The sequence below is a fragment of the Acanthisitta chloris genome, unplaced genomic scaffold (assembly GCF_000695815.1).
Source record: "Acanthisitta chloris isolate BGI_N310 unplaced genomic scaffold, ASM69581v1 scaffold429, whole genome shotgun sequence".
NCBI classification, from domain to species: Eukaryota; Metazoa; Chordata; class Aves; order Passeriformes; family Acanthisittidae; genus Acanthisitta; species Acanthisitta chloris.
Window position 1 is genome coordinate 63,508 of NW_008690598.1, and position 21,560 is coordinate 85,067.

Sequence of the window (21,560 nt, forward strand, 5' to 3'; positions counted from 1 at the left end):
TTACCCGCTGTACTTTTCAATGCCTGACAGAGAAAAACCATCAACCTTTCAACATGTTACACTCCTCTTCATTTTAAAGCTGGGATCAGTTTTGCAACTAACTGCTCTGCAGCAGCGTCATATGAAAGCCCATAAGTATTTTTTCCCCTTTCTTGCAAATTGTCCATATAACGTCCAGGTGCCCTCTAACATTCCTAAACTAACACAAGATGTCTTTTCAGTCCCAAAGCTCTGCTCACCAAGGTTGTACCACACATCCATTTCTCCACTCAGAGTACGAACTTCAATGATTGTCTGCCCCAGGAAATCATCCGACTCGCGTTTCAGTCTCTGCTTGACACGAGACTTGATGTCATCATCTTCATCCCATACTCGCACCTTGATCCTGTCAGAGGAATTATGGCACTCACTGCAAACAAGAGAAATGTAATGTTAAGTGTGCATAATGCAACCAACATTTATATGCTACGTGCTTCACATTTCTCTTGACCCACTCATCCAACACTAGAGAGATGTATAATCAAAATGTAAACAATGCCTATTTACTTAAAAGTGGAGCGTCTGATATGAACTACACAACATCTTTTTGGTGCACTATAAATGCTCCTGTGACATGGTACATACTGCACTCTAGATGCATGATGAAGGACTGCCCTGTCCTGCCCTCAACTGGCAACTTCAGACTTACTAAGTGCCTGTGACTCTCCTGCTCATTCTCACTCTCAGCAGCAACCCCCTGAACTTGGAAAGTCTCTTCACAGATGTTGTTTTTGCTATGAAGCCCACAGAATCCTGGAGATAGCTGGGCTGGTAACTGCTAGCATACACCCCTCAAAAATGACAATGAGCATCCCACTGCTTTCAATCACTCTCTTCATCAATGACCTCCTGTTCAGCTGTAGGCGTTAAGGGCTAGCTGTGTTTATGCAGTATCCAGGATAGCACAGTCAAGACCTATGACAAACACCCGTCATTTGGTTTCTAATAAAGGAAAAATAGCTTGGGTAGAGGTAGATCTCTTACTTCAAGATAGTCACAAAGCAGCAGTGTATCAATGCACAATACATTACAATCAGATGATGCACACACTGCCTGAGGGGAAAGGGTGGGATACAGTAGTTACAGCACTGGTATTTAATTACTAACATTGATTTGGCCTATTATTCACAGATTAGACTGATACTTGGTGCTCTGGGAAGATCAATAAAGACATTTCCACTAAAAGAAGCAGTTTATTGCTTGATGAATCTGCACCCTCCAGTTTAATGCACAGGCAGAATTTACAGCCTTTCCCTCTTTTTTAGGTGTCCAGATACCTTTTGTAGATCCAAACAGGCTCTCGGATGTCAGAAGTGGGTAGAAGAACCTTATTATAAGACCTCTGCTCATTTACAGGGCATGCAATAAAACAATTTGAATGCCCATATGAGACCATGACAAGGGTGATTACTCACCATAACCACTACAAATGTCTACCCTCAAGCAAATGAAACCTAAGAAAACAGGCAACTGCTGCTGAAGGCCTGTTTTCCAGCCTTTTTAACATTAACATGCTGCATCTGTTGCTAAGCAACAGGGAGAAAGAAGAAGTGGGTCAGAAGAGATCTGCTAAGCCTGGTCAATAGGATGTGGCAGTGACTGTTATGAGCATGCTCTCCACCAAGAAACCATTCGGGCTTTTATTGCCACCATTGTGATTCAGGACTGTCTAACAGACATCCATGCAACTCCTACTGATTTTTCCAGTACAGAGGAATAGCTAGCAATTATATGGATACAGTTAGAGGCAATTCCATGCAGTTCTGATCATGGACTGTGCACATTGCTGCTCCCTGCCTTTGCTGTGAAATCAAAGCAGTATTTAGAGTTCAGAAGAAAAGAGGTTCAATGTTTGTCTCCTGCCTTTATTATCTCCTCCCTCCTTCACTACTTCAAGAATGTCTTCCTTCCATGCCGCAAGTGTTCACAAGCAAGGAATCCTTGGACTTGCTGTTCTTTGCAGCTCTGAAATTTATCTGAGTTCATTGACATATCTATCAGCAACGCAGCATAAGCATGTAAAAGAAATCTTCTGTTCTTGACATGGTGTGCTAATGTACAGTCTGGCAGTATTGCAGAGGCTGAGTGTTCAGAAATGCCTGGGTACCTAAAAACACAGACTGGCATACAGTGCCATTTACAAAGAACCAGTAAGTTAACCCCTGACTCCTTTAGACCTCACTTTCTGTAATGACAGCTCTTTGTTAGCACTGCTTTGATCTTGTTTCTTTGCTACCAGTGGTCAGAAAGCTGTTCTTTCCTTAAGGAAAACATACATGTTCAGACCTAAATCTAACTAATGCAGTCCCACATGCATCATCCCACGCTCCTGAGGTGGCTGGCTATCATCCTTCACTTGACTACAGCAGCTAACTCACTGCTAAGTGCTACAGGAAACTTTCCAGTAGCATTTACTGAGCTGCTGAACTTCTATTTTACCACACCTGTCTCTGTTGTTTTTAAGAGACTGCTCAATTTGTTTTCTTTATGCTGGTCCCATGCCAGAGAGTGAGCTTTATCACTTGTTCACAGCAGCTGAAAGCCTTAGGCTGGTGGCTTACCATAAAACATCTAAGTCTGAAGGAACCACAGTCCTTACTCTTGGTGAAGCAAGACAGTTGTGCCAAAACCAGCTCACTTCCAGAGAGCACTCCAAAACAGAACCATGAGTACTGGGGGACTTGGGCTGGCTGACTGGTAACAGGTTTTCTAACTAATGAGAAAGAGCTTCCAATTTGTGACAGTGCCACAACTCTGTAAGACTGTGGCTAACAAGCTCTGCTGCTAGAAACTTCCCCCTTCATTAATGCAGGAGCTGGCACGTTTCTCAAGATGCCTGTCCCACTTCTTGCTATGTTTTTATGAAGCAACTGGGCTGAGGGGAAGCACACGAGCACATGAAGTTGTAGTTAATTCTGGTCTGCACACAGAGTGACATGCCCACACACGGGGTAATAAGTGTATTGGTAGCTAAACAGAAAAAATAGCTGTTGAATTTACACTATAGTTCCTCATACAATGAAGCTAGCAATTTGTATCCTTCTAATCTAGCTCCAACTTCTGCTAAAAAACTGTAGAAAGTGCTTTTTAGTTCTGAGATCTCTGCTCATCTGTAAAGGTTGGGTCAGGTTGGCTCAGATGATGTCAGCGTCTGGGACAGAGTATTGCAAGTGCCTTGTCTCCTCCAAAATGTGGAGGGGGTAAGAAGAAGTATCTAAAATGAACAAAATGCCAGTTTTGAACCAATGATTAGTATGTTGTAACAAAACAAATCCAACTACATTTGTGCTGGATTTGCTAATTTCGTGTTGTAGACATAACAGGCTAATAAAGGCAAAATGCAACTAGTACATTTAAGCAAGAACAGAAAATTAAAGAACCAGAGGAAGCAAAAATATTTGTCAGATTTAAAAATAGGTCAGTTGAGTCCAGAATTAAGTCATTTTATTGTGTTTCAACCTAAAAAATATTTAGAGTTCAAAGAGTCCAGTGAATATTCTGTGAGCAGTTTCCTTTCTGTATCACGACTCATGCAGCTCTCAAGAAGGGCTTGTAAAACTTCACAGTCCAGTGTAGGGGACATTTCATACAATGGCAGAGAAAGAGAAAAAGGAAGTGCAGAGCTGCTTGCAGAAATAATGGATAGCACAGGAGGTGGGAAAATGCACAGGAGAGAACAGGTCAGCAAGACTCTTGGACCTGTTATCATTTTAGGACAGTTTTGCTTCTGAGGAGTAAAGCTCAAAAAAAAGAAAAGTGATTTTCTGGAAAATGAGAAAGGAAGAAAAAGTTATAGCAACCAGTATGAGAATGTTCAGGAAAAAAGTTATAATAACATACACAAAGGGAGCAGGAAAGCAAAGTTGTTTTAGGAAATGGTGTGGCTGAAAAAGCAGGAAGATTTGGATGTGGTTCAAATGAAGTGTCATGACATGGCAAGATCCAGCTGGCAGCTCAGTTGTGGCCAGCCTCAGTGGGAATGGAAGGCAGAAAACTTCTCAGGACATGTTAATTATTAAACAATGCCAAGACTCCTCTATTGGGGAGGAAAAAAGGACAGTGGAGAAAACACTGAAGGCAAAATTAGAGTGGTAAGAGAATGAAGGAAAAATCCTTAGTAGCTTAGAAGTTAAGCATGACAGCACAGTAATATGCCCTGAGAGCCAGTTGTTGCTATCTAAGAACAAAGAAATGAGTTTTGTGTTCTTACTAGCATGAAGCTCTTTTCTTAGGGGAACAAGTACAATAATTTGCTGATACCCAATGTTACAACACCGACTGACAAATTAATGGTGCAGTTCTTCTAACTACAAAGAGCAGGCAAAGTGATTCTAAGTGTTACATCCTTAGCTATATTAACTCAGCTTTCCAACAGGTGCTTGTCACAAGGCCTCAATCCTGCATTCAAATTTAAGTCCCACGTTGGTAACTGAGCAGGGAAACAAGAGGGATTTTATCAGAGTGCCAGTTTCAGTACCTGCAGTACCTGGAGAATAAAGAAAGCAAGACGAACTGGAGGGAATCTGAGGGGGGCAGAGTAACAGCGACATTTATAAACACAGTGCTTTCAGAAGGGGAAGTCTAAAATACAGTTCTAGAACAGTCACAGAAAACCACAAAGATAACTGAAAGATGCTGAGCTTGACACCAGGCTCAGCAGCAGCTGAAAGGAAAATTGGGCAACCAAATAGAAGCTTTGGGGTGACAAGCCAGCAGTTAGCTGTGCAATAGCACCATCTCCAAAGGATTAACAGGAATGTATATCATGTGGGCTCTGCATGTCCTAGCAAAATACTGATTATCAGCTAGCAGGAGGCACTGCATTTATTTTAACTCAGTTATTCTTTGGCAGTGAGAGAGAACAGACATGCCTCTTGCAAAGTGTTCAGTGACAATGTAATCTGTTCCAGGCAATGATTTCACACCCACCATTCAAAGCCTCAGACATAGCTGTACTCAAACCATACAACTTCAAGGGGATATTACTGTAAAATGAGCGAGCAATTTTGCATGTAGGCCAAGAAAAAGAGTAACATCCTGTCTGAATCCAGTAACTTTTAGTGCTCACAGTCATTAAAGGCTATCACACTCCCTGAATTAAAGGTAAGGACCAGCATCTTCCAAATGAGCCCAGAGCTCTCCCTTTAAAATCAAAACTGTTAAGTTTATCATCCCAAACACTCTCTGCTATTGTGACCCATGCAAATGGATGTTCAGTTTCAGCCTTTGCAAGAAAAGATTCCAGGAACCCTGTAATTTCCACTGACAGTCTAAAACATGTCTGAATAGGGAATTACTGTCTTGTTCTAATTACACTGAATATGGCAAACATAGCTTACCTCTAATATTACTGGACTGTTTCCTAAGGAAATGAAAGTTACACGGACTTGTTATGAAAGCTTCTACATTCCAACAAGTTTTGTGAAAAAATAACAGCTAGATGGATAAGAGAAACCCATACCAGCTGCTGTCCCTGGAAAGCCTGCAGCCAGCTGGCCCTCATATACAAATCACTCCAGACAACTCGAAATCCAGCCGCAGGCAGGACACATGCTGCTTTCTGTCCAGCCACAGTTAAGCGAAAGGGAAGAGAGCTGAGGGCACGGAGGAGAAATGTACATGGAAAATGGAGAAGGCTGTCTATAAGCCTGCTCATCACAACTGGAGGAGAGGAAGGGAATGGGATGTAAAATCGAGGGAAGCATGACTTCCTTAGTGCATGCCCACAGAACATTTGTATTGCAGCAATGGCAGGAGTCACTGATCAAGCTTCATGCTGCCAACTATCACACATGCAGAATCCCTGCATCAAGCCTGCAATACTTCGAACTCAGCAGAAAAATCAACACCATATATTCTCATACGTCTTCAACCTCCAGTGAAATATACTAAAGTCCATAACAACACATTTTCTAAAGCTATAGATGTAAATATACAAAGAGATAATTTTCAGAATGAAACAGGACCCACGAATCACTTGCCAGGGTCAACCCACTGCATCAGAAAACATGAATACACTTCAAGAACTGGTCATTAATTTGAGCAGTTGCCTACAGTTACACAGGCTAGTAATGACCTAAATAGCACTTATAATGGAAACCCAAAGTGTTTTCAAGCTTGCCTTTTCTAAAATATGGTTCTAAATCTGGGCTTCCAAATTGGGTCAAGCCTACCACTTTTTTTTTCTGAAAATATATGAAAAAGGAACAAAGTCATTTTCAGGGAGAGGTATTTAAGTTACTATACTTTTCCATCCATCACTGTAAAAAGCATGAAAAAAAACTATTTGAAATAGGTTACTGCAGTCTTAAAAATTTAAAACTTATTTAAGCTGCTTTTAATAAACTTTACTGACTCTGTAGAAAGAATTATATCACTCAGCTGTACATAGTCTGCCTTAATTCATGCCATGGATTACAATAACAGTGCTATAATTATAATGACCGATGCACAGATTTCGGGCTCTATATCCAACCTTTGAAAAGACACTAGAATTGTGATCATATAAAAGGCACTGGGCACCTAATGAACACCAGCTATGAACAAGTCCACCAGAAAAGGAACAGCAATAATTGATATGCACATTAGTAACTGACCTGACTTCTCTCTACTCACACATCTTGCTCCTTTTGAAATGTTTAACCATTTTGAATAACAAACTTTTCATACGTGTACTCTCAGGCTTGCAATAACTACCAGCACACCTTTCTCTCCCTATAAGAAATTATCTTCATTCTAAGAATCGAAGACACCCTGACGTCAAACCCCTTGAATCTGACAATCTTTTGATTGTCTTGACAATCTCTTCTAAAAATGCTTGGTATGTAATAGGTATTTTTGGCCTGCATATGTTGATTTAAATTTCCATTTGATTATGGGATATAAAAATTTAGAATTTTTTAAAGATTTGTAAGCTGCAAGAAGATCCAGAAGTGCAAAACAGAAAGATGGGTGCATAAAAGATCAGTGCTGCATACACTTCTAAATGACTCTCTCCTCACCCAGCATAAGGTGAGCTTTGACATCTACTAATGAAACGACACACTGATGCCAGGATTGAGTGCTCTCCTGCCATCAGTCTGGACACTGTACTAATTCCCTTCATCTCCTACTGCTATTCCAAGGCAATTAAGACAGCCACCTATATCATAGGCAAGACAGAAAGTAGCATTAACTCTAATGCCCAACAGCATGTTATCTGCTGAATCACAGACATGGCGATAAAATCTAAACAGTGGCACTGTTAAAACTGTGACATTTATCACGTTGCGCTATCTATCTTTAAACAGGGTATTTGTTGAGGCTCCTAAAATTAGAAGGGAACACACTGCAAGTACCATGGTAACTACTTGGCATGGTAAATCAAGGTCCTTAAAGCTCCCACACAGACTTATTGCTATTGTGACTAGAGTTATCCAAATGGCACCTAAGCATACTACTTACCAAGCAGTAATGTTACCTTGGATTAAACATAGAATAAAGCCAAGGGCTTACTTGCTCAAAATAGCACTAAGATTTTTCTGACGTTAATGAGTAGCTCAAAACTGCTTTAAAATAATTTTGTTTATACTGTACATTGGAAAGACAATGCTGAGCTGATATAAACCTGATTTTAAAACACAAATTGCATTTTGCAGGGAGAGCTCCCCCCGAGCAGTTTAGGAAAGAACAGGGAAGGAAAAAAGAAAAGAAGATGGTACAAAGGAAGAGCTTACACATTAAAGGAAATAAAGATGCTTGAGTTTGAATGAGATCACCCAGAATCTTCAGAAAATGCTTGCTGGATTTCATGTCTCCATTTTGTTTTATAACATGTTCAATGACAAATCAAGGGTACTGTTTGCTTATTTAATAAAAGCAGGATGGAACAATACATTCTGAGAGCAGCTAATATCTAAAGAATTGTGCCTCCAGTCTTTGCTTTTAATTCAGAGATTGATACATTGCTCATCTTGAAAGCTTCCTTGAGAAACAATAAATCCCTTGAGTTATAGTTACACTGATTTTCCAAAACTGAAACAAGAAAGTGCGAGTGTCACAGGCAACTGACAGCTAACTACCTTTAAAGTTTGTTGCCAAACGTCAGTAGCGGGTCACAGCAATAGGTCATGGCAAGTTTGCTTAGTCTTTTACACAAACTTTATGCTCATATTACAAAGCATTTTGTTCACTTGGAACAAAAGTTGCAGACTTAAATATTTTCCTTTCTCTTTAGCTTTCTCTAGAAACATTAATATAAAACTGCTCATAAAGCAGACAATTTGTATAAATGAAATGAAGACAGACGGGATAAATAGGTATGCACTACATACATTGTGAAAGATGTCAACCCTACACACACACACACCCTTGAGTGAAAATAAAACCATCCTACACTACAGGTGATGTGGGAACACATACTGACAGAGAGAAGACATAGTGTTGAAGCACAGATAGCACAAACAGGTAAAATGGGGTTGAGAGTTCTTATAAGAGAACTTACAAGTAAAACTTCTCCTCCCATACAGGGTTCAGATTCCCAAAAATCGTTTTTGTCCTCTTCTTTGTTTTACCCACTTGAACAGTTACATACGGATCGCTGGATCCAGTCTTGTCTTTGGCCTGCAGACCCTGAGCACATACCACTGAGAGGAAAAGAGAAGAGTTACCATCAACATGCAGCCAGACAACGTGTCTGAACACCACATGAAGCTGCAGCTCAAAAAGGCTAGAGAAACAGGAATATCTCTCATGAGAGCATTTCTGATGAGCCTCAGCTCATGGTGCACTACAGTGCCTGCAGTAGAAGTATCTCCACCTGCTACCTCTATGTACAGTGAGCAGAAAGAGATATCAGTCAGAGAAGCCCTTCCTCTCTGTTCTCTCTAGCTTCACACAAAGTGCCTCTTACTTTAGGCTCTCAAGTGAGACCAAGAAAAACCATGACTCCCTCACTCACCGGTGATCGTGATCTTTGCTGACCATTTTGAGGTGCCATCAAGCACACTCTGCTTCACTGTCTTCATCTGCTGAGAATGTGTCATTTTGCTCTCACAAAACACATCTCTGATCAAGTCAAAGATCTCTGGCTTGTTCCGCTCCCGGATTTTCATGCGATCCTTCATTGCCATGATGAAATTCTGGGTTCGGTCTTCAGCTCCATGTTTTGAGCTCTTCTCCGCTGCTCCTGTGCACCAGAAAGTACACAGTGCTCATTAGAAACAAACACAAAATAATGTTTCTCTGAATCTGGACAGTAGGATCAAAGCCACGAGTTATCCTCTACATGACAGCTCTTGCTAATGACTTTTACACTTAGTCTCCCCTGTTTCAACATACAGAGAATCTGGACCATTCAGTGGCAGGAGGGGAAAATTACTCTATAACCTGGGATCATATTTCTCTCCTGACAACAGTCTGATTTAATACCAATACAGTTGAGGATGACCCAGAAATTAGGTTCTTACATTAACAGCAGATATCAGCCTCTCATCACCTCGCTTTGAATAAATAAATCCCTATTTGGACAAGTACTAAGAGAAGGACATAGGACCTCCACTACAAATCTTTGAGCTTGTCTCAATGCTGCACTTCAGCACCACAGAAGAGCAGAAGTTCAGATGGGTCAACACTGTCAGCATTTCCTACTCGGGTGTGCCATATGACTCCCTGTTCAGCACAGAATCACTGCAAGCCTATGTCTCATTCAGCCTGGAACCACCCTGCTTGAATCAGGCATCAAGGTGGACACACACAAAATGCCTCTCTGGATGCCACTCTATTTTATCAGTTTGTATGGAGACAACTTGGATAACCCATTTTCAGAACTGCACAGTATATTAACTATAACAAATACCCATAAGGTAGCAAATTCAATAGTTAAAAACTTGGGCCATCTTAAGCATGGGACATTAGTAGAGTCTCCAGCAGCTGGAAACACAAGAGCCTGGCACAGGGGCTGTAACTGCATAGGTGTTCCACAGCATCTGGAAAAAGAGAAGCCTCTAGTTTCTTGCATACCTCTTACAAAATCTTACATAATTATGAGATAAGACTACTCCTACAACTGACTCTTTCCTACTCAATTTTGACAGTCATTTTTACTGTCAAAATTTAGAGACTCACTGTTGTGTCAGATGTGAGAAGCGCATTAATGAAAGCAGTGACGTGAGCTAACAGGGCAGATAACCCAGGTGTGAAATGAAAAGCAGGAACACAGTCTCTCTACACACAGTCTGCAGCAATTTCAAGTTATGATCTTAAATCAGATTAAGTTAAACCAGCACAAAAGTACAGTGAACACATTCAATCATAATCTTTCTTTTTAATGTAACATGTTATTTCTTGTTTTTCTTCTTTGGGATAGTTTAATTAAAGTAATCTTAGTCCCAGAAAAATGAACTTCATTCAGGTGTTCACCAAATACTAAATTACATTAAGAACATGCATTAAAGCAGGTGCAAGTGTGTGCAAAGGGAGCCACCAATAGCAAAGATACATAAAACTCTTTTCTTCCAGAAGTGGGCAAATACGGTATCTGGAGCACCTTTAATATAAGGCATTACAGTTTTGCATATGAAACTTTTTCAGCAGGCAGTGACTAAATATGAACAAAGTTGTACAAACAGACACACACAGGACCCCACAGCAGTAAAACATAACAGGCAAACTGGTTAGCAGGCTCAAGAGGGTGCCCATTGACTAGCTCTGTCTGAACACACCCATTTCTAAGGCCTTCACCCTAACACCTTTCACCGTTACTAAATTCACTTCAATAAAGAAATGAAATTCAATTAGAATTTCTGCCATCCACACCAAAAAGAATAAAACTGCAGTATGGAAAAGACTGTGACTGCTGGAGTGTCAGAAGTTCATTAAGGACACTGCACACCAAGGCATGCTGTTAAAGACCCGGGTGTAAAACAAGCCATAATTTTACATTACCTGAGTCGTCGTTTTTGTCATTTTTCTTGCTAGAGGCTTGATGTTCAGTATTTCATTTAGTACAATAAAATGTACATGCCCCAGAGTTTTCTGTTGTTGGCGGAAGATGAAATGAAATCAAAATACTAAAATTAATTATGCAGTCCCTGCTGTTTCTACTCACCGGTGATGAACCTAACATTTATTAAAGGAATATGAAACCAAAATGACACCAGGGGCTATACTTTGAACTTCAGATAAAAAGTGCTATTCAGCTTTAACAGAACTAGGTCTTCCGGGGATGGAGGTGGACTCTACATAGATACACAAAGCTACAGAAAATTATGGGGAAATCAGGCAGGGCCAAACTGAACAATTTGCCCTTCCTAGCTGGAATTCTGAAATCTGTCATGATCCAGAGAAACCAACTCTGCCCTGACTTTTCACATTTTGAGGAATTTAAGAAACAAATTGAAACATGAAGAGTTTGTGTTATACACGAGAGGAATGCTCCATTTCAGAATGATTTTTGATATAAATTACTAGCCAGGCAGCTTGCAAATATGTGTTACTGTTCATTGCTGAGACAGGACAAGAGTGAACGCAGTTCTGGGATGGCACAGTCTACATCATTGCCTTAATGCAAGCACTTCAGGAGTATCAAATGATGCTTCAGAATGCAAACTTGGACAAATGGAGGAATTCTAGTTAAAATCATGTTTAACATTATCACAACCTCCAGTGACTTTGCATAGTGGATTTTTCCCTCTGCAGGACTAGCAGCAGTCCAGGGCACCCTGGATTGCAGGATATGTGAGCCATGGCACATAGACCCCTAGAGCCCTCTTTAGTCACCTCAACGGCTTGGCTCTGCCTTCTGACTTCAGAGGAAACACCTCATCTCCACCCGTGCTACTCCCCAACTCCGCACAGATAATTTGCCCACATATGGCAGCTCCATTATTTTTTCCCTAGAAAAGGTTTCTCTCTCCCTGCAGAGGTTGTGCTTCAACTGCAGTGCAAAAGCCAGAATCAGACAGACAACGGATTTAACAATACAGATTAAAAGAACAGACCATATCTGTTTCACTCTTTGATAATTTTCACACTTGCTTTTTGGTGCAAAAACAAGAGAGTCTCCAAAACAACCACTGGGGAATGAATTAACCATGATGCATCTGTCTTAAACCCAAAGCATGTCACTATACTGAATGGCAGAGCACTTTTCTTGCTGTTGGACTTGGATCATGTTTCTTCAGCTGCTAAGAGGGTTTTAGCCAGTGGATCAGCTTTTCAAGTATTGTGAATGGCATTAGAATGGCATGGGAATATACAAGTACTGTGTACAGTATCAGAGAAATGGTACTGGCCTTTCTTTCTCTCTTCCTCTCTTGGACTGAACTGAGTCAATTTATGACTGGAAACAGAAAGCAAATATGTTTATATTGGGAATTGTATTGACAAAACTAATAGAAAACCACCAATGCTGTTATCCTATGCTTTATCAAGAAAAAGTCAAGAAAGCCACACTGGCGGGATAGAAGGCAGCTGTTCAGTAGGCAGATAATGCTTAGAAATTATATATTCCCGAAACTTAAAATAGATATTCAAATTTCAAATAAAGGTATTTTTCCTCCTTCTGTGCAAATATTTTCCTACATAGGACTCTGGGAGCAAACAAGTGTTCATCACCATGGTGGCTAATCAACATTCAACTCAGAAACCAAGATGATTATCACAAGAGTGACTTAATCAGTCTCACGAACAGTTCGCTCACTGACTTGGTCTCTGGACTGCAGCCTCTGAATTCAGAGTACAACACATAAAAGGTTCTCATCTAAAAAGCAACAAAGACACCTGTCTTCCATTCCTGAGTCAAAAAGCATTGAACAAATCCAGAGGCGAACCAACAGCCCAGAAGCCAAAATAATACAAAAGCAGGGCATTCAGTTATGCAGCCCTGACATCTCATGCGAAGTTCTCCAAGGTATGTTACTTCCACATGCTATAAAGAAGCACTAACAAAGGCATACAGGTAATCACAGATTTAATGTTTAAAACAGTAGTTTGAAGCTTGAGATTTCATTTCCTCATCTTCAAGATCTCCAGAGGACCAGATTCTGTAATTGCAGGACAATTTCTTTTCTCAGGTTTAACTGTAATCTACTGAGGACTAGATCAGCATCACTACAAAAAAAACCCCCACCCAACAAACACCAAACAAGACAGTTTCAGACACAGATTAGTATGGCTTTTCAAAAGCTAGCCCTGCACTGTACAGGTCTCTTTTACTAGGATCTTGCTAGCATAATATATTTCCCTTCCACGCTTCATAATTCTGCTTAATTCTCTGCATTTGTTCCTCAGTATCCTACATATCCATCCCCAAATTTACTCCTTTGATGCCAACATTTCCCAATCCATTGCAATTTAGTTAGTACTACACTAATGTTCAAGGCCAGCAATAAAAGCTTTGTTACCAAAAGCTTTGCATGCTGTGGGGATGCTAAAGACCATCCCTCTAGCCACTTTCAGCCCAGTAAGAACAGAAATGTACCTATGCAGCAGAGATTTCAACTACTTTGAAGAAGGCTGAAAAGAGAGCATTGTATTTATGGGATTATGATAAACATGTAAGTACCCTATCATCAGAATAATAACTTCTAAGAATCTACAATATTATCAACCAAGTGGCTGCTGTACATGTGCCACAACTGACTCCAGTTTACTGCACTTCAGACATTGCCAATCCATGGAACAGCCCAGCTGAACCAGTCCCAAAATGGGTTTTGATTCAAATTGCAACAAAGCATTGCTGAATTGGAGTAATTAATCAGCGCAGTCCCACACATTTGTTGACTGTTTCAGATACTCTGTTTCTTAAAAATACAGAGGGTAATAGAAATATCCTCAGAAGAAATATCCAAACTTAATTCTAACAGACTTGGGGAAAGAGACCCTTTTATTTCCCTCCCGAAAGATATGAAGGACAGAAGGTGGATAAATAGCACAGTCTGATTCTACTGAATAAAACCCCAGGTGTCTAACCAAAATTTTAAGGCATAGACAATGGAAATGTATTTGTGACCAGCCTGAAAATTCATTTTACTCCAATGCAACATTTTTCTGGAAGACTTACACAGATTGAAGTGAATATATATCCTGAGGCATTAAGGTATAACCAATAGAATTGTATTTGTTACCAGTTTGAAAATTCATTTTACTCTATTGTAACATTTTCTGGAAGCCTTAAAGAGACCTAAGTGGAGATATGTCCTGAGTATGTTTTGGGTTTTTGCCTACAGCAACAATAAAGCTTCGGTTAGGAAAAAGCCTCTTCTGAGTTTGGTATACAAGAAGGTTCAGTCTTGAATTTACTGGATCTCTAAACTGTTGTTTGTCCCCCAGAAACCTTGTTTCTTATCCTCAAGCACAGACTATGTTCTTCAAACATTCTCCATTTTCTTCTGACCTGCTGAGTTCCAGTTAGAAGGATTTTAGCATGAACATGACACAGCAAAGAACATAGCTGCCTGAAAGTGCCTTTGAACAGATTTCTAGTATTGATAACAATTGTTCTACATTCCAGAAGAACATTTATATATTAGTTCCACCATCTTCTTCATCTCCCAGCACTATCTTCTGCCTTCTCTTTCTTTTATTTACACAATTACCATATTCAGTTTCCTTTACATCTCTGCCTCAGCTAATGACACCCTCCACACTCTCAGTGGGTGACCCTGCAGACCCTGGCTCACAGTCTCTCTTCCTTGTTATGATGCTGGACAGCTTACAAATAACTCGGCTAGGGAAGTTTTTGTTTAGCTGGGTTTTCCTTTCTACATGCTTCACAAGTTTTAAGCCCAGTGTACTCTCAGTTGTTTCCTCTCTGTTTCTATAACTCTGCATGCTGAAGTGTCTTGAGTTTACATTTTGAAAGAAAACAGAAAACATCCACAACCCCTGAATAAAATAAGTTCTTACCCAATGCTTTGCCAAATAGGAAAAGTAGAATAATTTCCAGTTGTTTCTTCTATTCCATGGAAAAATGCTCACTATTGCCATCATCACATCCCACAGCCCACTGCATAAGCTTATTTAATTACAACTGGAGATTAGAAAACCTTCCCTCATGGTAATTCTTCAGAGGCTGTTCCAGAGACTCCTTGTTCTCAGAGCCTGAATCACTGAAGTTGTCTTCAACTTCCACCTTTAATTTTCTTACGGCAAATTGAGTCCATTTTTTCTTTTGTAAACAGTAAGCTTAAAACTGATATCTTTCTCCCTGCTGCTTACCTACCTCTTCCCCAACATGGTTCAGGCATAAATATAGGTTCAAATGAGGATTAAACCAAATCACAGAGCCATCACTGCCAACTGTGAAACAGCATCTACTGCTCAGAATGGCTTTAAGCCATGGCTATCTGTAAGCTGTAAGAATAAGTCAGAGACATTGAAGGTGCCCTGCATTCACATGTCTTGTACCTCTGCCTTGGGCTCCACAACACCCCTTTAGAAAGTTTCTATTAGGACAGACCTAGTATGACTATTTTTACTTTTTTGAAACAGCAGGATTCCTGTCCTCCTGCCCACACTGCTAAGCCTCTCTTTTGAAAGATTAACAAACTCATACTGTCATCTCTCAAGACATTCTCATATCTTCCCCTATTACCATTGAACTCTCTCCTATACCCATCCCAGTCTGTAATCACCCTTCTTAAACATGGATAGCCACAGCCTCCCTTTGCATGAACATAATTCCTCCTAGACATTAGCTACTTCTTAAATTTAGGGGTTTTTTCTATTGTTTTTGACTTCATAACCACTGCTCTGTACAACAGCTTTGTGTCTGTTTCCTCACTGCTGCAAACCTAATTTTCCTCAGTTCTCCATAGCATTTTCCCCGTACTGAGATATGACAACTCCCTTGCAATATTATGACATCATGGGTATGCATCTGAATCAAGCCTGATTGCACAGCTTTTAATTTTAAATACTGAAAATCACCAGCTAGCAACAAGTTCTGGAGAACTCCAGAAACAAAAAGGTTATCCTCAGTCGAACTGACCTTCTGCATCAGATTGTGCCAGAAAACTGAGTTACGACTGAACTACATTCTCCTGAAGAAAATGCAACACCACAGCTCTTTGTTTAGCCACAAAAAGGTCATAACAAAGCCAAGATGTCAATGATGAAACAGTTTGAATGCTATAAACTCACCTTGCAACCTCAAGGACAAATTTTGAAACACTTAGCAAATGAGGGACAGGCATGTTTTGCCAGAATCAGATGCATCTTACAAGTAAGCCATTGCATATAGCCCTAGTCCTAGCTAGGACAAATTCAAGACTCTGTGCATATCAAAAATATGAGTGTAAACAACATCCATTTTGGGTGTCAAGAAAAGCCACAAGAAAAAGAACAAGTGACCTATGATTCATTGGTATTCCCTGCTGGATCATCTAGCCCGGCTTCCCCAAACAACTACAGCCTGAGACAAGATTTGCCTCTATATTTCTATAATTGCTGACAGGGATTTGCAATAAATCTGTTTATACTTCACAAACTTTTCTGATTCCTTAGACTTAGTCCATCAAGCTGCAAACCCAAGAAAAGGAAGAGGGAGCAGAAACAGCCCCACCTTCCTACTCAGCATTTAACACATATGGCAGAAATTTCTATTCTGTTTAGATCCAGATATTTTGCTGTCAAGCAGGAATATAAATTTTAGATCAAATTAAGAAACAGTTTTACAAGCAAATAAAAATAACAGGATGATGGCAGATGCCTACATGAATATTTTTCCTCTTTTTCTTTTATTCTTTAATCAAATTCCTTTAAAATTTCTCCATTGTGTGTGTAAGGTTTCATTTATTCTGCAAAGTCACAGAGCTCTTTGAAGAGATGGCTTAGCTTTTTGCACTGTAGAACAGAAGAACCCAACAAAATAAACAGAAATGCAAGTAGGAAGATCAAACACAACCCACACACTCAAACAACACCTTTGTATCTGACCCACCATCTCTGCTGACTCAGCCCCAGGTCTCTAAAGTGATTCAGCCATGAGGCCTTACTGCTAAAAAGGCAAAACACCTTCCCAGTTTGTCCTTGGTATAGATAATCCAAGATTAGTCCATTGAATCTACAGCCTAAGCAGAGGCCCAGTGCTACTCTGAAGATTTTAAAACAGTGGCACAGGCTGAAGGCTGGAACAAGCAATCTGGCTGGGATACCAGGGCAGGGGGAACAGAACAGATGTTAGGATATCCAGCCTCCTACCCTATTCACTCAGCCCACTGTCTCTCATTCATGCAGGATATGTTAGGTAAACACATCACCTGAGCTGACACTAGGAGAGTAAACAAAACAAACAAAAAATACCCAACCAGAAACAACAAATAGAAGTCAGAGAGTCAAGAATTAAACCTTCTTTTAAAGCACATAAAGCAAAATGCTGCCAAGTTCTTCTGCATAAGTGAAGCTGTCTGTGTCCACAGGGCTATGAGGGTAGATTCAACCTAATGGCACCTTTTCTGAAAATACCCAGTCACTTTAGTAACTGCAGCTTCACTGATCCTTGAGATATCACCTATATGTTTAGGAAAGCTCTGGCAACACTTTTGGAACAGCCACACTTCACTGGCCATTACTCACTCTGTAAGCAGTCAGCGTTGAGCAAGTCTTGGCACTTCTCATGGCACTTGACTCCACATTCCCCGCAGCGCATTCCCTGCCGTGCAATACCCCACAGCAGCCCCTCACATTCATAGCAGTAGGTGGGAGTTGTGGCTGTCCACACTTCGAAGTTGTGTGGTGTTGTACAAGAGATGGGGTAAATTAAGGCTTGCAAGGTCTTCTTATAGACATGAGATTTCTGAAAGGCAAGAGTGCACATAAAACAACATCCAGGAAGGCGACAGAGCCTATTTTTGCTGGTTAACACATGAGTTTTAAAGGAAAAGGCATGAGCAGTGCAATAAATCTACACACTTGAGGTAGACAAATTCATCAAACAAGCAGTGTCAGAGGACACCCTTTCACTTCCAAAAATATTTCTCCAGGCATTTAAAAAGTGGAAGAGATTGAAGACAGTAATTATGGTTCATGGATGAAGAGCAGCTCGCATAAAGCAAGTTTCACACACCATCCCCCATGGTAAACAGCACAGAATGAAATGGTAAGATTACCTTTCTCAGGATCATATTGATACATTAAATGTTATTTTTTACATGTTTAGCTTCTTTAAGCAAACGATACAGGAAGCTTTACATCTGTCTTTTTAGACATCTGTGAAGCTGGGTCTGAATTTCAGAGAGCCAAATCCCTGTAATTTACTTAGTAAAAGTTAACCTTCACACTTACCAGCTCTTCATCTTTGAGAGATGTTCTGGTGGCCATTGCTGAGGTAATTCCGGCTTTCCGGGACTGAACCAGTGACTAAGAAGGAATAAAGTTTGTTATACACCACCAATACTTGGAAATGGACTGGCACTCTATGCCCGGAGATGTGAACAAGGGGACTCTATCACACCAGGCATCAAACCAGCAGTCTATGGCACTCAAGTAGGTTTCTAAAATTACAGCTCACATCTCAGAAGAGTCAAATGTATACTCTGAAAGGTCTCCAACTTGCTTCCATCTGCCCACAACCAGACTCACTTCAGTACAATTTTATTTGCTTCTCTGGTAAGAATTGTCAATGAAACCTGGTTCCCATCTCCACTTTATGTTCTTGAAGCAACAGCAACTCTTCTAATGCCTAAAGTCACTACATGGGACTCACTTTTCTGAATCTAACTTCATTCATATTCAAAAGGAGATAACTTAATCAGTTTTACAACATACACAACACCGCAGAATGTGACAGTAAAAGGGTTACAAATAAGCAGGATTAAAAAAAAGGGAGTGGGTTGGGAGCAGTGGTTTCAATGTGCTGGTGTATCACATTGATCAGCCATCACTGAAAACAATGAACTACATTTTCCCCTCAAAGAATTGCCTTTCACATCACGCCAACACTTGCACAGCTGTGGACAGCACAGGACAGTGGCATACAAGGGGGATTTCTGCAGTAAGCCACACCAATTAGATGAAGGCAGAGAAGGAAATTAAAGATAGCAACATTTGCCGTGAAATCATCAAACTGTTTCAGAAGCCTCCATTTATGCTCTGCTTTATGCTGTTTGAAGTAAAAGTTCATTCTATCAGTGATGGAGCAGGACAGAGTGCTGGATACACATGCACTGCAATACTGAAGGCTCAAAGCAAAAAGCAAAGAAGTGGAGGGAAAGTAAGGTAAAATAAAATTATTTTTTTCTGGTGAAGACTTGATAGATAGTCTTTAGCTCCACTTACCATGGCCTGTGAAGAGAGAGAATGAAAGCATTCAAGAGAAGTAACACAAGTTAATGCCATTATTGCAAAGATCTAAGATACAAGCAGTTAGCTAGACACATATTAAGCTTCCCATGCATAAGCTGGCAGAGAAAATTGCATGCAACTTTTCACATGAATTACAGGATATGGAAACTTTGGTCTTTCAGCTGTTAACAACATTTCTCCCAAGTATGAAATAGCTACGTGTACTGAATACAGCCAACAGAAAACCACTTGTCCTGCAGAAGCCTTATTTCACCATATCATACAAGCATATGAAACCTGTCCTCTTTACTCACTTGGTTCTCATGCTTCCTTAGTGCAGAAGCCTACTGGCAATATTGCAAATAGCTTTAAAAATCTGAGCACATATGCTCATTTGTCTATCCTCTGAAATTCCAACCTTCTGGTAAGTTGCCAAACTTCACATGGACATTATAATTTTTCCTAAGGTATGTGATTTTTATTAAAAGCTTAAAAGTAATGCAGGCCTGAAAATAATAAAATCTTCTATGAAGAACAAAGAGAAAAAAAACCTGAAAAATACCTTAATTCTGCCAAATGAATTAAACTGTCTACAAAACCATGGCTTATTCTCACTGAGATATTTTCAAGCACAACACCTAACTCTTTAGTATAAGAACTAACTAAACAAAACAGGAAACCTTCAGCTTCTTGAAGTTACTATGAACGTTACCACATATCAGAAGAGTAAAGCCAGCTGAAGTTATGGCTGTGTGGCAGAAGAGACACAAACAAATCTCTTACCAGATCACTGACAAGTGGAATTGGCTTTTTTTTGCGTAGATCGGGCATGCTGTCAATGCCATAGAGACCACCTGCAGGCCTGGAAATTCAGGGGGAAGAAAAAAAAAGTTAATTTATTTAGGGTTTGGAGGGGTGAAGAGGTGGATGTTTTACTGGAGGAAGAAAAATCAGCCAGAAGATTATACTTAAAAAAGTGTAAAGTTAATGCTAAAAACAATTAAGGGTTTATCTTCTTCACACACAACAATCCAGACATTCCTTCCGGGTGTAAGTATTTAGGAGGGAGCATATCACAGAGGATCAGCCCAGGGGCAGGATTCTAAGCTAGAACATATTTAATCCTGGCCCATGAGGGCCATATAATTATTAGGAAAAACCTGACATCTGAGGAGAAAGGAGATTACTTTCATTTCTATAAAAGAGACTATTTGTGGCGCTCAGCATTCAAGCCATGTAGACCTGTACACACAAGAGTTGCCATTTGGTGGTGAAGTGATGGTGGAGCAAAAGGGCCATTAACCCAGAAGGAGTGGGAGCCTGATGACATAAAATACTACAACCTGCTTCACTCCTGATGAGACCAGTCTGGATAATTATACCTGGATTCTACTGTTCTCTGGTAATATCACACAGATATAACCCTGTACTTGAAGAAAACCTATTAATTCAGCTTAAAGGCCCCAGTAAATGCATCCATCTGTAAGGACTTCTGATAATGTTTTTTGTTAAGACTGGAAACTGAGCACACACTTCTCTGCTGTGACTTCCTCCCTGCAATGAACACACAGCCCACCAGGAAAAACCCACAGCTCCCCTCAGTGTGTCTCTCACCATCCCCATCTCTATGTTGCTCTTGAGCCTATCTAGCATTAAGAATATGGTTCCCGAGGCCTTTTTCTTGACTGTAGAGACTGTAAAGGAACACTCTGCCTCTCCAGCATTAGCCATTTGTTTTCACCCATGCTTGTTTACACCTTTTGGCATTCATGTGATAAATAGGATGGCACTTTGAACCTGATTATTTTGCTGATTTGTTACACCACACCCAGCTGAAAGGCTTCAAGACACCTAAATTACAGGAAAAAGGAATATAGAACAAACTGCTCTTACCGCAGTAAAAACCATGCATGGAGCTGCCCCTCAAAACAGTCTAGAAAATCAAACTGCCACTACAAGTTTGCACATGCCATGAAAATTGGGAGGCTGGTAAGTGACAAGAGGCAACCTGCACCTGCCATCAAGCAGGATCTACCCAAACCCCCTTAAATACAGTCAAAAGTTAACAAAAAACATCCAAGGTGACCAAACCTATATTACAGCAGGCCATGCTCATGGAGGGGCAAGGATGTCATGATATAACCTATCACAAGGCTGTGTCAAAGAGGAAAACAGTCTATTATTACAGAAACATGTGATAGAATTCTAATAGTAAAATTGAGTTTTTTGATGGGGTGTAGGAGGGTGACATGTCCGAG

At 40.3% G+C, this 21,560-nt stretch overlaps 1 protein-coding gene across 1 annotated transcript in view; it reads right to left on the reverse strand.

Annotated features, from left to right (window-relative positions):
* LOC103809045 (protein unc-13 homolog B-like) overlaps window positions 1–21,560 on the reverse strand; it is a gene marked incomplete at its 5' end in the record, with an annotated part of 147,181 nt that overhangs the window by 62,046 nt on the left and 63,575 nt on the right. Inside the window, 7 exons of the mRNA XM_009081856.1 lie at window positions 240–409; window positions 8,522–8,663; window positions 8,978–9,205; window positions 17,596–17,815; window positions 18,304–18,378; window positions 19,297–19,302; window positions 20,086–20,164. Of these exons, the coding sequence (XP_009080104.1) occupies window positions 240–409; window positions 8,522–8,663; window positions 8,978–9,205; window positions 17,596–17,815; window positions 18,304–18,378; window positions 19,297–19,302; window positions 20,086–20,164 (920 nt within the window). The remainder of the gene's footprint in view (window positions 1–239; window positions 410–8,521; window positions 8,664–8,977; window positions 9,206–17,595; window positions 17,816–18,303; window positions 18,379–19,296; window positions 19,303–20,085; window positions 20,165–21,560) is intronic.